The sequence below is a fragment of the Cupressus sempervirens genome, chromosome 3 (assembly GCF_028749045.1).
Source record: "Cupressus sempervirens isolate cs-2001-9-10 chromosome 3, ASM2874904v1, whole genome shotgun sequence".
NCBI classification, from domain to species: Eukaryota; Viridiplantae; Streptophyta; class Pinopsida; order Cupressales; family Cupressaceae; genus Cupressus; species Cupressus sempervirens.
The window spans coordinates 778,618,220-778,634,632 of NC_143120.1; the positions used below are offsets into that span (position 1 = coordinate 778,618,220).

Here is a 16,413-nt window from a genome sequence, read left to right on the forward strand (position 1 = left end):
GCAGAAAGGATGAATACTGTGTGTCTATATGGTTGACTGTGTTTGTCCCTATATTATATTCATTGTGCTATGTCATTGCATACTTTTTGGGATGTAACTTTGTATATCTATTGCTACATTGATCATATCCAATTGCTCCATTCATGTTACTATCCAATTTTTATACTTAGCCAATGTAGTAAGTGGTATGGTGATAACTTACTTCATATTTGTCTTACGTTTCAGATTTTTTCACATCACTGCTTGCTATGGAAAATATCTGATGATACTTTGCAGGCATATGTCGTTTGATGCTTCCTTTATAGTTATTTTCAGTATGATATCATTTTTCTTACATCTTCTTAATATCAATATTTAAATCTGTAATTTAAACTAACTCTTCTATACTCCTATTCCTTTTATCAACTTTATATCCATACCTCTTCATGACATGTTTGTCCTTTTGACATTGGCGATGCTCATAGTTCTGTTCATTCTTTGACATCAATGACAATACTTCCATCATGTTGATCATCAAACTTATAAAAACTCTCCTGTGGTAACCTCTCTTTATCACCAAGACAGGTGATTTCATGAGCTCCTTTCCATTATCCTGCAAACATTCTAAAAAAGCCACATAGACAACAAAACAAAACAAAATAGACAAGACCTCATTCATTACTTGCACTTGGGAAGAACAGACATTACTTTAAACATGATACAACACAAAAAATTCATATGGATACACCGTACAACATATAACCTCGCAAAAAACAATTGACTGAACAAGATGGAGCTTAACAAAATGCAAGGCCCAAATAGGAAAAAATTTCCAGAGTTCTGATAAATGTTCACAGCTAGGCAATACCCCTAACTAATGTAAGATTGTAAGCCAAGTAGTGCATTACATGGAAATTCATAACAATGTTGTTTTGGATGAATTTGATAGACTGCGGCCAAGATTTGGCTGCTTTGTACCATCTATAAATGGAGATCATAATACCTTCAGAAAAACATCATGACACAACATTCATTTTAAATACCAAATACCTATAGATGTGTTTGTTGGTTTGTGGTGACTAATTAGGGAATACTATACACTCTCCATAATTCCTCGGCAATTTTTGGGCTGACATGTTCTAACTTCTAACTGACTGTAACCCTAAAGTGGCAAAAATCTTGTATAAAATGACTTAGGGTTAGGGATTTCAAAAGGTGTGATGTGATAGTAGCTTCTTGCGGCGGTGTTGAATTGTAAGGGATTATAGATTGTAATCAGGTTGTGATCACTGGATAATAAAATATTGAATTCGTTGTTTGGTGGGCGTAGCTCAAGGATTGGGTGAACCACATTAAATCTGTGTGTCTTGTGTTCTCTTCTGTGCGATTTATTATTTTCTGATTATTAGTTATATTTGCATGTAATTGTTATTTTTGTCTGTGGTTAATCCTAATAAGTGGTATCAAAGCCTAGTTGTTTCAGTTATTCTCTGTAGGCAAGTCTCATGATTGAGTGGGAGAAATGGAAGACAAGGGTAAGCTTAAGGTTGAGAAGTTTAATTGGCAAAACTTTCAATTATGGAAAATGCAAATGGAAGACTATCTTTATCAGAAGGATTTATGGTGGCCATTAGAAGGAGAGTCCAAGAAACCAACTGCTATGACAAATGAGGACTGCGAGATTTTGGATAGAAAGGCACTTGGAAGTACTCGTTTATGCTTTGTGCAATCGGTGGAATTCCATATTACAAAAGCAAAGACGACAGAAGAGTTAATGCAAACCCTAGCAAGGTTGTATGAAAAGCCCTCCACTTCAAATATGGTAATTCTTATTAAGCATTTATTTAATATGAAGATGGCAGAAGGTGGATCTGTTGTTGATCATTTAAATGAGTTTAATACAATTACCAGTCAATTATCTTATGTAAATGTTAATTTAGATGAAGAAATTAGGGCTCTCTTGATTTTGTGTTCTTTGCTTGAAAGCTAGAATGGCTTGGTCATGAATGTGAGTAATTTTGTTTCCGGATCTAATACCCTAAAATTTGATGATGTGATTGGTGTTATTCTGAGTGAGGAAACTCATAGGAAAAGCTCAAGTGGATCTACATCAGGAATTGTTTTGAACGCACAAAGCAAAGCCAGTACGACTGAGAGGGGAAAGAAGTTTGGAAATCATAGGAAATCGAAAGGAAAATCAATGGGGAAGAGGTCTTAATCAAGAGGACCAAGAGATTGATGGTACTGTGGAAAACCAAAGCACAAGAAGAAAGATTGTTGGACTCGAAAGAATAATGAAGGAGCCAAAAAAGATGGAAGCAAGGAGGCAAATGTGGTAAGTAATAAATTGGAAGAGGATGTTTTTCTTCTTTCCTTAAAAAGTGTTGATGTTTTTCTTCTTTCCAAGACTGAGTAGAAAATTAATTTCGACAAGGCAACTAGGTGATGAGGGTTGCGTAGTTACTTTTCATGATAAAAATTGGACCTTGTAGTACCAAAAGGTGTGAGAGGCACCTTATATCTTTGTAGAGGTCATATAGTTCCTTCTACTTTGATTGTTTCAAAGAGAAATGAATGTTTAGGAACAGTTGTTGTAATTGAGTAGAAAGAACAAAAAATAGATGCTAGAGATTCTGAAATAGCACCATGGCACAACAGACTTCAGCACGTGAGTGAGAAAGGTATGAAATTACTTCATTCAAAGAAAGTTTTCCCTGGATTGAAATGTGTCAATATGGATTTCTGTGAAAATTGTGTATGGAAAACAAAAGAGAGTTAATTTTGTGAAGAGTGGGAAGGAAAAGAAAAAAGAGAAATTAGAGTTTGTGCATACAAATGTATGGGGACCAACTTAGGTATCTTCCCTTGGTGGCTCTCATTATTATGTTACATTTATTGATGATGCAACTAGAAAAGTATGGGGTTACTTCCTTAAATAGAAAATCTGATGTATTTATAATTTTTAAGAAATGGAAATGCTTGGTTGAAAATGAGACTGGTAAAAGATTAAAACATCTCAGATCTGATAATGGTGGTGTGTATTGCAACAATGAACTCGAATATTATTGTTCCAGTAATGGTATTCGTAGAGAGAAAGTTGTTCCAAGGACTCCACAAGAAAATAGAGTGGTTGAACGCATGAACAGGATAATAATGGAGCGTGCAAGGTGTATGAGGTTGCATGTTGGGCTACCCTTAAACATGTAGGCAGAGACTATGAATAATGTTGTATATTTGATTAATAGAAGTCTCTCTACTCCTTTGGGCTGTGGTATTCCAGAAGATGCATGGACTGGTAAGAAAGTGAGTTATTATTTTCTCAAAACCTTCGGTTGTAAAGCATTTGCACATATAGATTCTGAAAAGAGAACCATGCTGGAAGCTAAATCTAAAAAGTGTATATTTGTTGGATATGGTATTGATGAAGTTGGTTATAGACTTTGGGATTTTAAAAATCATAAAATTGTAAGAAGCAGGGATGTCATATTCAATGAGAAAGTGTTATACAAAGATCTGTTACAAAAGCATGAGAAAAAATAAAATGATTATGTAGTGTTGGATGATAGGATGATGTTCCAACAGCCTCTCATAGCCCACAACAATAAGTACCACACACCCCAGTGAATGTTAGACAACCAACAAGGCTAAGTAAACCTCCAGACACATTTTCTCCCTCTTTGTATTTTATTTTATTAACAGATGATGGAGAACCTAAATGTTATGATGAAGTTGTGCAGGTGGATACAAAGATTCAGTAGGAGTCAACAATGACAGAAAAAACGGACTCTTGCTGAAAAATAAGACTTGGGATTTATGTAAGTTACCCGCAAGTAAAAGGGCTTTACAGAATAAATGGGTTTACAAGTTATAAAAGAAGAGGATGGAGGTAAGAAAATATTTAAAGCCAGGTTAGTTATAAAAGGATTTGTACAGAAAAAGAGCATTGATTTTGATGAGATATTTTCTTGTGTTGTTAAAATGACTTTTATTTGCACTATTTTAAGTATTGTGGCTATTGGAGATTTGCATTTGGAGCAATTTGATGTTAAAACGACATTTCTTCATGGTGCTCTAGATGAAGAGATATATATGGCATAGCCACAGGGGTTTGAGGTCAAAGGTAAGGAGAACTTAGTGTGTAGGTTGAAGAAAAGCTTATAGGCTTAAAGAAAGCACCTCAACAATCGTATCTCAAATTTGGTAGTTTTATGCATGAGCATGGATATACTAGATGTCATTCAAATCATTGTGTTTATTTTACGAGGTTGGGTGATGATAGCTACATTATTTTATGTTTATATGTTGATGATATGCTTGTAGCTCAGTCTAACATGGATCACATTCAGGGGTTAAAACAATAATTAGCACATTTATTTGCTATGAAGGATTTGGGGACAGCAAAACAAAATCCTTACTTTGAAAATTTGCAGACATGGAAGAACAAAAAACTGACATTATCTCGAGCTGATTCTATTGAGGTGTTGAAACATTTTTCTATGGAGAATGCCAAAGCAATCAGTAGACATTTGCCTAGTCATTTGAATTGACTAAGGAGATGTGTCCAAAGACACAAGAAGAGGAGGATAAAATGTCCACGGTACCTTATGCTTCAGTTGTAAGGAGCTTGATGTCTGCATGGTTTGTACTAGGTCAGATATTGCACATGCAGTGGGAGTTGTTAACAAGTATACGAGTCATCCTAGAATTGAGCATTGAAATGCAGTTAAATGGATTCTCAGATATTCGAGGAAGATCCAGTAAGTGTTTACATTTTGGGGGCTCTACTACTGATTTAAGGCTATGCTGACTCAGATTTGACAGGGGATGTTGATACCAGGCGGAGCACTACAGGTTATCAATGTTCCACGAGGAAGCGTCCCCTATGCTTTTAGGCTTGTATGCATCTCGGGGACGAAACAGGGACATAAGGATAGATTTTTGCCGTCCCCTTTTTGCCAAATTCAGAAATGTTCCCGAAATGGCAAAAATTTTGGGGCAAGAAACTTGGGGATACGCTAGTAGTAGTCCCTGAAACTTCAAGCCGTCCCCTCCAACCGTCCCCAAAACTGTTGGCCATTCCCTTTTTTCCAACTAGTTGGGTAAAGGCAAAACACTAAATTTTTCTTTTTGTGCGGGTTCGTAATTGTCTTAAAGACGTAATAAAAAAATATGCAAACCATATTTGTCCATTGAAACACCAAAACACTAAGTCTTCTACTCATTTTAAGATATGATGTACTTCCTAAGACAAAAAAAAAACATAGAGCAACATCAATAGTAGCAGTGAGGAAAGATTGCATTTAGTATTTCTATTTACTACTTACTATTTTAGTTGCACTTCTCTTTATTCCATTCTAATTTCATGCATAATACTTGGAGACTTTAGGCATTTTGATTTTACTACATATGTATGTGATATGTTATAATGGAGGCACTTAGTATTTGTCATTTGATAATTTTTCATGTATTGATCTTCTAAAATGTCTATGGTGAATGGTTTGTCGATGTTATGATATGCATACTTGAATTTTGTTTCTCTATATAAAAAAGTCCCCTATGTTTTTAATCATCATCCCCTAAGTTACCATTCCCTAAATTTTGGCTTTGACCCATCCTCGTACTGGAAATACGTCCCCGTCTCGAAAACTCCGTGGAGCATAGCAAGTTATGTATTTATTGTTAGTGGGACACCAGTGAGTTGGGTTTCTTGATTACAGAAGGTGAATGCTCTATCCACTACAGAGCCGGAGCATGTTGTTGCTACAAAGGCAGCCAAGGAGATGATATGGCTTCAATTCTCTGGGACATCCACAAAGGGATAATTATTTGTATACTGATAGTCAAAGTGTCATTCATCTTTCCAAAAATTATGCTTTACATTCAAAGACAAAGCACATACAATTGTGATACCATTTCATTCGGTCAGTTTTGGATATGGATAGTTAAAGCTGGAGAAGATACATACAAATGATAATCCAATGGATATGTTTACCAAGGTAGTGACAAGCGAGAAGTTGAACTCCTCTTCAGATTCAGTTGGTCTTCTAGACTAAACAAAATAAAAGAATAGCTGAGTCATGGGTGGTTCAATCCAATGAGAGCCTCATGGAGTAGCGGTATTGCTACTAGATCAGTCTCCAAGTGGGAGATTGTTGTCTAGTGTGGAGCCTGATCAGTCCCCAAGCGAGAGATTGTTGGTTTGTAATGACTGATCAGGAAAGTATTGTACACTCTCTATAATTCCTCAGCAAGTTTTGGGTCGGCATGTTGCAACTGACTATAACCCTACTGTGGCAAAAATCTTGTATAAAATGGCTTAAGGATAGGGATTTCAAAAGGTGTGATGCAATAGTAGCTTCTTGTGGCAGTATTGAGTTGTAAGTGATTACAGATTGTATTCAGGTTGTAATCAATGGATAATAAAATATTCAACTCATTGTTTGGTGAATGTAGCCCAGGGATTGGGTGAACCATGTTAAATCTTTGTGTCTTGTGTTCTCTTCTGTGCGTTTTATTATTGGTTATATTTGCATGTAATTGTTATTTTTGTTCGTGATTTATCCTAACACTATTGTCCTCAATTTTGACTTCACAAAATTGGGACAACCCTACACAATTTTCTTATGAATTCGTAGGCACATCCTCTTTGTTTTAAAGTGTCGATAAGGTGTCATGGAACAATTCGTTATCCCTACATTTTATTCTATCTAATCCTCTTTTTGCATTCTTTTTGAAGGTTTCCATCGAGTTGAATCCCAAATTGTTTGCTAGTAAGAGTTTTTCTTCTCTAACTGCAAAAGCTCAATTTTTGGCAATGCTCCACATCCTTTCTTTGTTTTTCTTTGTGTTGTAAAATATCTTTAGCCTTTTTCTGCCTTAGGTGAGTAGACCTTGGAATTTCGCTCACTTGGAGCTAACTTAAGTCGAAATCGGAGTTGTCTAACTCAAGTTATAGGGGAAAAAGTGGAGTTTTTCAGGACAACTACATATCTTGATTAAAAAACCTCATACAAGTGGACTTTTTATTGGCAATTGCATGATAGTAAAATTATATTTGATATTTAAAGTGGATTTTTCGGTCCATTTTAAAATTTCAACTCATTTGAGTTGATTCGACTATAGCTTTTTATGTTTTATGAAAATAGGTTATTTCAAGACTATTTTTCATGTTACTTTATTAAAAGCTATAGTTAGATATTAAATTTAATTGCATAAGAAACTTGAATGCACTTAAGTGGGGTTTTTTATTACATATTGCATATATCCATGTGCAAATGAGTATGTGAAAACCCACTTCCAATTAAGTGCACTTAAATTTTATGTCTCAGAATTAAGTTCTGTAATGGACACCCCTGGATGTCCCATAAAACTAAACCAATTTGCTGAAATGAATTTTGTCAAATAGTTTGCATGCAACCTCTTAAAACCCCTTATAACTCTGGAAATCAAACGTTTATTTGTTTGTTGTGTTTCATGCATGGAATTGGTATCATACAACATAAACAAGCAAGAAACTATAATAATATGCAAAGTGGAAATGAACTGCTGCTAATAAAATGTTATTTTCAGAATTCATAAAACCAAATACATGGCAGATTTATCAACTCACTAATTACTTCAGCAATATTGTCATAATACTCCAGCCCATGCTTACGAACTTGCTGCTACAATACTTTGTCCTCCAATCAGTCCACTACCTTCATAATACCATTCCCTCCAAGCGGCATAAGCGTCAGACAAGTAGTGAAGAAGATATGAGCAAAATATCAAATCTGCCTGTAGCCGGAAATGCAACTAAACTGCCTGATAATGAAGCCAATAAGAAAGAATTCCAAAGGCCAAACCCCAAGGGAATGACGTCTAGAATGTTACAAGAGAGGATAGACGTCCTCAAATGCCAAGAACAAAGCTGCAACTCACACACCAATTTCTTCTCATATTCAACCTGTCTAATGAAGCCACAAATGCTTCCTTTTATTCTATTTCCAAGGGTCCACTCAACTCATATGGGCAATGTGGGATAAAAGATGTGTAATTTATAAAACATATATTAAAATACCCCTTATGTCTCCCTTGGGTACACATCACCATAAAATAAATATTAAAGTAACACTTTAATATTTTACAATTAAATTAGACGTTACTTTAATAAAACTTCAGGCATTAAAATGTATTAGCAATCGGACTCCGAATAATGCGAGTGATAGCTCATCGAAAAGCTCTCACCGAGGACTATCGAATCCAATCACCAAAATTGACCTGCACTGTGTCCTGCCGACTTACTAAAAATAGTAAGTATACCTGAAACTTTGTAAATCAACTTCGTTTTGGCCCAAACTGGAAATGACTAGGCCAAAACACTCCAGGATCCCATTAAACCCTTCGTTAGCCCTCGGGACCATGTAGAACAAGGCTAACGCAAACACACTTGGTCAACTGCTAAAAGATGGGAACATTACAAGTTCCAAGGATTTTTTATATGCAATAACACGTTTTAATGTGTTAAGTGGGTTTCTAATATGTATTTACATATTTTTAACTTATTTAATTAATGTAAGTGGGAAAATCTAACTCATTTCCATATGTTGTTGCATGTATAAGTTAATTTTAATTATATTGATGTATTTAAATGGGGTTTTTCTAACCCATTACATATACATTTTTTTAAAATTGCTCCTTAATGGAAATTTTAAGTTAAAATACATATTTTGATAACATGTAAATGCACTAGATAGCGATTTCGGACCCAATTGCATGTGTATGTAATATTTGGAAACCCATTTCACTTAGCCTAAGACAAAGTGGCATTTTTTGGCCCAACTACATGCATTTATAATGTGTTTTCATGTTTTATAATCCCACCAAGGCAAAGTGGCGATTTTTTGCCCAATTGCATGTCTTTCAAATACATGTAATTGGTCACCAAAAGTGCATTTAAGTGACTTTTAAAGCCTTATAACTCAACATAGCGATTTTTGGCTTGATTGCATGTATTTTAAAACATGTAAATGGTCTCCAAAAGTGAGTTTTACACTAAGACCTTCTTGAAAAGCACAAAGTGCAGATTTTATGCCCTATTGCATGACATTTAAAATATGTTTTTGATCTCCTAAAATGCATCTAAAGGCAGCATTGAATGAAAGAAGCTTAGTGGTGATTTTGGAACACATTGCATGCATTATAATATATGCATTTGCACAAGGAAATCTCAGTTTTAACTTGCAGCCTGCATTTGGAGGGTTTTTGGGCACATTTTTCATATTCTAAAGCTGCGTCCATGTATTAGCAACATATTGGCAAGTGTTTTCCTTCAAAAAAATCACATTTTTGATCAAAAAAGAAGGTATTTTTGGGTGTTTCTAAAGAGTGGCAAATTTGGGAATCAAAGCATGTTCTTTAACACATGCATTTGGTAAAAAAAAAGCCCATTTAGGGCACAGTTTTAACCAAAATGTTGCATTTCTTCATTGCTTTTGGTTTCCAATCACTCCAAGAAGTCTAGGGTATGTATTTCAATTTCCAGCTTGTTCTTCATCATTTCCAAGCTTAAAATGATGCCCTAGACACCATTTTTTAATGCATTTGCATATGGCATTGATTTGGTCAAAGTTTGTTGCAAGTTTTGGACATTTAATCTCTCTAACTATCTCCACATGTCCAAATTCGAATCTTAACTATCCCCAATGTTTAAATGTCGAAATCTATAGAAGTCTTGCGATATTAAACAAATCTTAATCCAAAATCTCTTGAATTTAATTTCCGATTTGTCAAAGATTTGAAAAGACTTGTTATTTTGTGGTTGGCAAAGAGAGGTATGTTTTTCCCTTATTTTCCTTGAGGCATCTTAGTCTTGTTGAGTTTCTTATTGCAAATCTTTCAATTTCCATTTTCAGATTTTTATGTTTTTGTATATATGTTATCTCTTCTTTTTCTTTCGTCTTTTCCTTCAAGTTACATATGCAAGGTCCATTTGCTTGCATATGCAGTCAGGGTAAACTCACATTCTAATATGGAAGCAAGTCCTGCCAATTTGCATTCCATGAACCTCCATATGGCTGCCCTATTATTGAAAAAAAATTCCCACATGCTTGTCGGATACATAGCATGACTTATGCCTATTAAAGCATGTTATGTTTCCATTTCATTACACTTTACTCCTCATTTACACATTTTAAAGCTCGTTGTCCGCATATGCAATCCACTCCAATTCTAGCCATTTTTGAGCCATTTCGAGCTTGACCCATTTGCTCATTTGCTCTTTGCAATCATCACATACACTTCCCTATTCATACTTTGCCCAAATCCATGTTTTTACATAGCAAAAGCTTGCTATGGACTCCTCATATGATGATGCTCTTACACTATGGAACTTTCATATAACAGTTGCACAGGTACATCACTCTACAATGTCAAAAGAGCTTGCATCAAAAAAATGCAAAGATAAGAAAAAGATGAAGTACCAGTATGACCGATACCACAACTCTATCCCACCATCACAAGTAACTTTCTACAGTGATGAGTTTAGAGATACGGATGTAGCACACATGAATATGGAAAAAATAATCATAAGAGTCAATGTTGAAGCCACCGAGAATATGGCTTGGATCAAACAAAGTCATATTCATTTGCTATCTACCTTACTCTGTGGCGGCTCATGAACTCGAGTTCATCCTTGCATGTGCCAAACATTTCGATCCAACCTCCTGAACTATCATGGACTAAGACAACAATACCATCATTAATCTTGATCCAAAGACTATTGATCGGATTTTTCATGTTCCTCTCACTCCATTTGTCACAAGCATCACTAGATAGAAAGCCTTGGAGTGGTGGAACGAAGATGGTCCTTACTGTATCAAATTCATTAATGACAACTGGTTGATTCAAAGGAGGGCCAATCTTTCCCTAAAGGCATGCAGAGGTCAAAGTTCAAGGAGATCAATGATCTTATCACATTGCTTAGCCACCTAACTAAGCTCAAGGATTCAAATTTTTCATATGCTTTAAGTAAATAGCAATAGGGAGATTACATGTAAAGAGAAATTATGTTGTAAGTACAGGATAACATGTCCATGTACAATCAGCTCATGCAATTAAGTTGCAACTATATTAGGCATGCATCTTTGAATAAGTCAAATTAGTTAGTTAGAAGTTTGTTAGAGAAAAAGTCAAGGTGGTTGAGGATTGCCCCTTTTCCCTCCACCTTTCACTCCCCTATTTTCATATATAAAGGAGGGAGCTCATTGTAAATAATCATCTTTTGGCAAGGCGAGAAAATTCTGCCTTTTTGTATTGTGCACTCTAAGACTTTGTGCTTAGATGTAAATCAAATTGCTTTCAATAAAAGAGGAAACTTGTTTTCAAACTTTGTGTTAATTCAAAGTGTTATGTGACGACATTTTCTGAATATTGATTACGAGTTTTGGAGCTTTGATCAAGAGGAATTTGAATTTAATCATGTAGACTTTGAGCTGCCTATTACATTCAAAGCCAATTCGGACTTTAGAAGACTTTGTGTTGCAAGAAAGAAATTGTAATAGATAGTAGTGGATGTAATCACTTAGATTTGAAGACTTTGGGCTTCAATTGTAAGTGTTTTTATTGAATTTGAGAGTATCCAATAAGAGAGTTTGTGCCTTACTAATTATTCTGCTTGAGATTTCATTTGAGACAAATGCAGAAGACTTTGGGTTCCTGCTTTTGTTTCACAAAATATAAAAAGTAAATTGTTGCCCCGGTGTTTTTACATCAATTTCAGGGTCACTAGTATTATCGTAGCAATAAGGCACTTTTTCTTAAGTTGGAAAATTAGAGTTGTATGCAAGTCATTCCTGAAAAAAGAGGAATTGATCAAGAGAACCATCTTTTGTAATTTCAATTAAGCTCCTGTTGAAGCCACCTACAATAAGAAGAAAGCCTCCCCTATTGCTGAGAGGAGAGAGAAATCTCATGAAATGTTGCCTAAAGTCACAATTATGTAAGTCGTAGTCTGTAATGTACAAAACTTTTAGCCAACAAGATAAACCCTCATAGTTTTTCTATTTAGCGCTTGATAGAGAACCAAAAACAATACTATGTTGCAAAGAATCCTCAAGAGTCAAAAGTAATATTAACTAACTTACGTGTACAAAGAAACCATATGTAAGATACAAAGCACCTCCCAAGGGTTATGGATGATTCCTCAAGGATGTGGTGTAATTCCAAAGCCCTTTGGAAGCGATCATAGAGCTTGATTTAGACATGTGCACCTTATAAGTGTCACTCAGCATTTAAGCCCTATATCTCCCTTGCTTGATAGAGAACCAAAAACAATACCATGTTGCAAAGAATCCTCGAGAGTCAAAAGTAATAATATTAACTAACTTACAAGTACAAAGAAACCATATGTAGGATACAAAGCACCTCCCAAGGGTACTGCCTACATTCTCTTGATCTTCTAACATTTCTTGTATGGATGATTCCTCAAGGATGTGGTGTAATTCCAAAGCCCTTTGGAAGGGATCATAGAGCTTGATTTAGACATGTGCACCTTATAAGTGTCACTTAGCATTTAAGCCCTATATCTCCCTAGCTCAAAACATGTGATCCTAAAAAAGTAAATCAATATATATCTAAAACATCTTACGGTGAAAAGGTTATGACTTATGCCAATAGGGAGCATGATTATTGACCTCAATCTAACATAAGCCTTCGTGCCCTCCTGCCATTGGAGTGTTGTTAAGTAAATCACAACAATACTTCTCTAAATTTTAAACACCCAAAAATTGATATGATAGAGAACCAAAAACAATACTATGTTGCAAAGAATCCTCAAGAGTCAAAAGTAATATTAACTAACTTACGAGTACAAAGAAACCATATGTAGGATACAAAGCACCTCCCAACGGTACTGCCTACATTCTCTTGATCTTCTAACATTTCTTGTATGGATGATTCCTCAAGGATGTGGTGTAATTCCAAAGCCCTTTGGAAGCGATCATAGAGCTTGATTTAGACATGTGCACCTTATAAGTGTCACTCAGCATTTAAGCCCTTTATCTCCCTTGCTTGATAGAGAACCAAAAACAATACCATGTTGCAAAGAATCCTCGAGAGTCAAAAGTAATAATATTAACTAACTTACGAGTACAAAGAAACCATATGAAGGATATAAAGCACCTCCCAAGGGTACTGCCTACATTCTCTTGATCTTCTAACATTTCTTGTATGGATGATTCCTCAAGGATGTGGTGTAATTCCAAAGCCCTTTGGAAGCGATCATAGAGCTTGATTTAGACATGTGCACCTTATAAGTGTCACTTAGCATTTAAGCCCTATATCTCCCTAGCTCAAAACATGTGATCCTAAAAAAGTAAATCAATATATCTAAAACATCTTACGGTGAAAAGTTTATGGCTTATGCCAATAGGGAGCATGATTATTGAACTCAATCTGACATAAGCCTTCATGCCCTCCTGCCATTGGAGTGTTGATAAGTAAATTACAACAATACTTCTCTAAATTTTAAAAACCCAGAAATTGATATGATCAAAGCAGTAGATTAAACCAAGAAGCAAACATAAAGTAATCAAACCAAAAAAGCATGGATTAATAATGATTCTGAGAGTCACAGAAATGAATATCACACGGAAAAATAACAGGCCTATGAATCGTTATTATGAAGTTCTAAGGTATCAGAAAAAGATACCAAAATGAGTGGATAAACCTGCTGTGAATTATTTCTTTCACCTATTGCTTGCTTTCCTCAGCATAAAAAACCATCATCATGATGTCAAAAGTAGTAACTAGAATATGAACAGTTGACTCCTCATTCAACTACATTTGCCCCCATATATTAACAGTGTGGTGTTTGCTACTCGTGAATCATGCTTTAGAATAGGTTTTGAAAGAGAATTTACTTGATGAAGGTGACTCTTTTGCAGTATTTCATTTTCCAGCAGTTAAACCCTTTACAAACACTACAATGCTATCAGCAGATTACTAAGCTCGAAAAAGCGTAAATATTTGACATTTGTGTTGATTACTCATGTCCAAGCTCTCAGCTGCTGGTCTCGGTTCAAATTGCACTCATTCTTAAGCGACTTGGTTCCATAATTCATATAAATTGAAACAATTATGCGAAATTATCTCTGTAGAAAATACTCGTAAATTTACTAAACAGAAGCTAACGATGTGGAGGTGGATTGAAAAGGATTGGTTTATTACCAAGCTTGCCTACGAGATTAAATTAACTTAAAATTCATGGAGCATACAGTCTCATACACCAAATAGCAAGCTGGCCAGAAGGCGCTGACTCTAAATATCACCTAAACCACCGAAGCTTCGCTCAACCCTATATACCACCTTAATTGTCAAAACTAGTCATCACTAAAACTTGGCGGCAGTCCATTCAGCAAAAAGAAAAGTTATCGTTCTTAAAAAGGCTCATGACACAATTAAAAAATCGAAAAAAAATTGGTGAAATTTATCTAGGCATAAAATCATGGTCAAAATGATAAGCAAGGCTACCAAACTACATTTTGAAATACTAATATTATAAAAAGTTAACATACGATGAAGTAAATCACCTGGAAAACCTGAGCAATATGATATACAGGTCTGTAAAATTGTTCTCCTCCCGATAAACCCTCGCCTGAAAACCGTATATCCATAATTCAAAGTTAACTATACAAATAAAACCCCGACTGAAAGCCATTCCTACAAAATTCATGAATCGGATACAAAGCGATAGAATTCAACAGCTCAAAGATATCATGTATTGTACTATTGAAAATTTGGTTAAAGTGGAAGTATTGTTACCTGGTTGATGAGATTTCTAGCAATTCGATAGTAATAACGCATAGGAATGCGATTGTCCACGTCCACCACTTTCAGCGATGTATAAGCCGAGTCTAGAGCGTTTTTCATTTTTTATTTAATAACTATCAACTGGTGTAATTCTCGTCTCTCCGCTGTCCTTTGAACCTTCAAAATCTTTCGGCAAACAAATTACAAAACCAAAAAATAAGAGCTGTCCCGTTGGGATTTGTTCTTGTTTTTGAAGATTTTTTTTTTAAGATTTCTAAGCTTATGTTTTAAAATTTATGCCGTCATTTATATTCTATTCCGTGGAATGCACTTCAACATTTTAATTTGTTTGTCTAATTAGAACAATTTATTTATTGTACGAAAAAAAATTAACACATTATATTTGTTGATATTTTGATTGGTAGGTGTGCAACTTTTTTTATTATTAGTCCCTGCCTTTATAAAGGCAGCGACTACTTTGCTTATAGACAATTAATTCGCCCTTCAAACTTTGAAAACATTAATATATGATATGGTTCACCGTGTTTGATATTTCTAATTTTGAGGTCAAAACAAATTTCTTTATTTTCTTATTGGTTCATTTGATTTTCCTAGTGCTTTTATTAGTTTTTTGTTTAAAAAATAGAGAAATGACGATAGTGACGGATGTGTCGATATAAAGGACCGGTCAAAGGACGTTATTATTTTCAGCGGGGAGAATATCAGTAGCGTTGAAGTTGAGTCGATTCTTTATTGTTTAGTCCACCTGATATTTCTGCACTTTTTATTGCTACTTCCTTGTTTTATTTTGATTGCATTGAACATCTAGCGAAAATCCCTTCAATTTCATCAAAATATTAATGACTATGGCGGTGGGCAAAATGGCGTTGGGCAAATTATGGTGCTTATATCATACATGCTTTGAAAGTCACTGCCACATCGTTTTCATAGCCAGTAGTAACTATATTAAATTAGTTTTTTTAAAATGGTACACTTTTATAATATGGAAGTATATATTTTGCTTGATTTGGATGATTTTTTTAATATTTTTAACTTTCAATAATAATTATTATTATAATTTCAATATTTTCTAAATTAATAATTAAAAAATAAATTGTAATTATAAATGAATTTAAATTTTCTACTTTAACTTCTAAGATTTAATGATTTTCTTCGTTTAAATCAAATTTTAAAATAAATTCAATTATATAAAAATTAGTTGGAATGATGCAGAGTTAAAATTCATTGACTTTGGGTGTTGTGAATCAAAACTCACAAATTAATTGTTTTTGTTATTTTCTCCTTATTTAATTTAGAAACATGATGATGTAAGACATATAAGATGTGAAAGTGCAACAAGTTAATTTTTTGTTTTGTTTTTTAATTCAAAATTCAAAATTTACTATATTTTCACAATTTTTTAATATTTATTAGTTGATTTTTTTTTTTTTTAAATATAGGGAACAATAAAATATATTTAAAATGATTCAGGAATGTTCTCTACTTTTCCATTATTTAATTAATAGTCTTGCAGCTAAGCTAAATTTTTTATTTACATTTTAAAATTTTGTTCTTTGAAATATTGAAATATACGATATGTATATGTAATTAAAAAATGAAACATATTAGCTTTATATATAATATTAA

At 34.3% G+C, this 16,413-nt stretch overlaps 1 protein-coding gene across 4 annotated transcripts in view; it reads right to left on the reverse strand.

The window, feature by feature from the left end:
- LOC149569099 (AMSH-like ubiquitin thioesterase 3) overlaps positions 1 to 15,076 on the reverse strand; it is a 186,191-nt gene extending 171,115 nt beyond the window's left edge. Inside the window, exons 1-2 of one of the 4 annotated variants that reach the window (XM_089821878.1) lie at positions 14,779 to 15,076; positions 14,547 to 14,611 (exon numbers count right to left, since the gene is read on the reverse strand). In XM_089821878.1, coding sequence (XP_089678004.1) covers positions 14,547 to 14,611; positions 14,779 to 14,886 — 173 coding nt within the window. In that variant the 5' untranslated portion in view covers positions 14,887 to 15,076. Of the gene's footprint in view, positions 1 to 419; positions 678 to 14,546; positions 14,612 to 14,778 lie in introns of those variants that run through there. The other 3 variants (XM_089821881.1, XM_089821877.1, XM_089821879.1) reach the window with 3 other exon arrangements.
- Between the last annotated feature and the right edge of the window lie 1,337 nt (positions 15,077 to 16,413).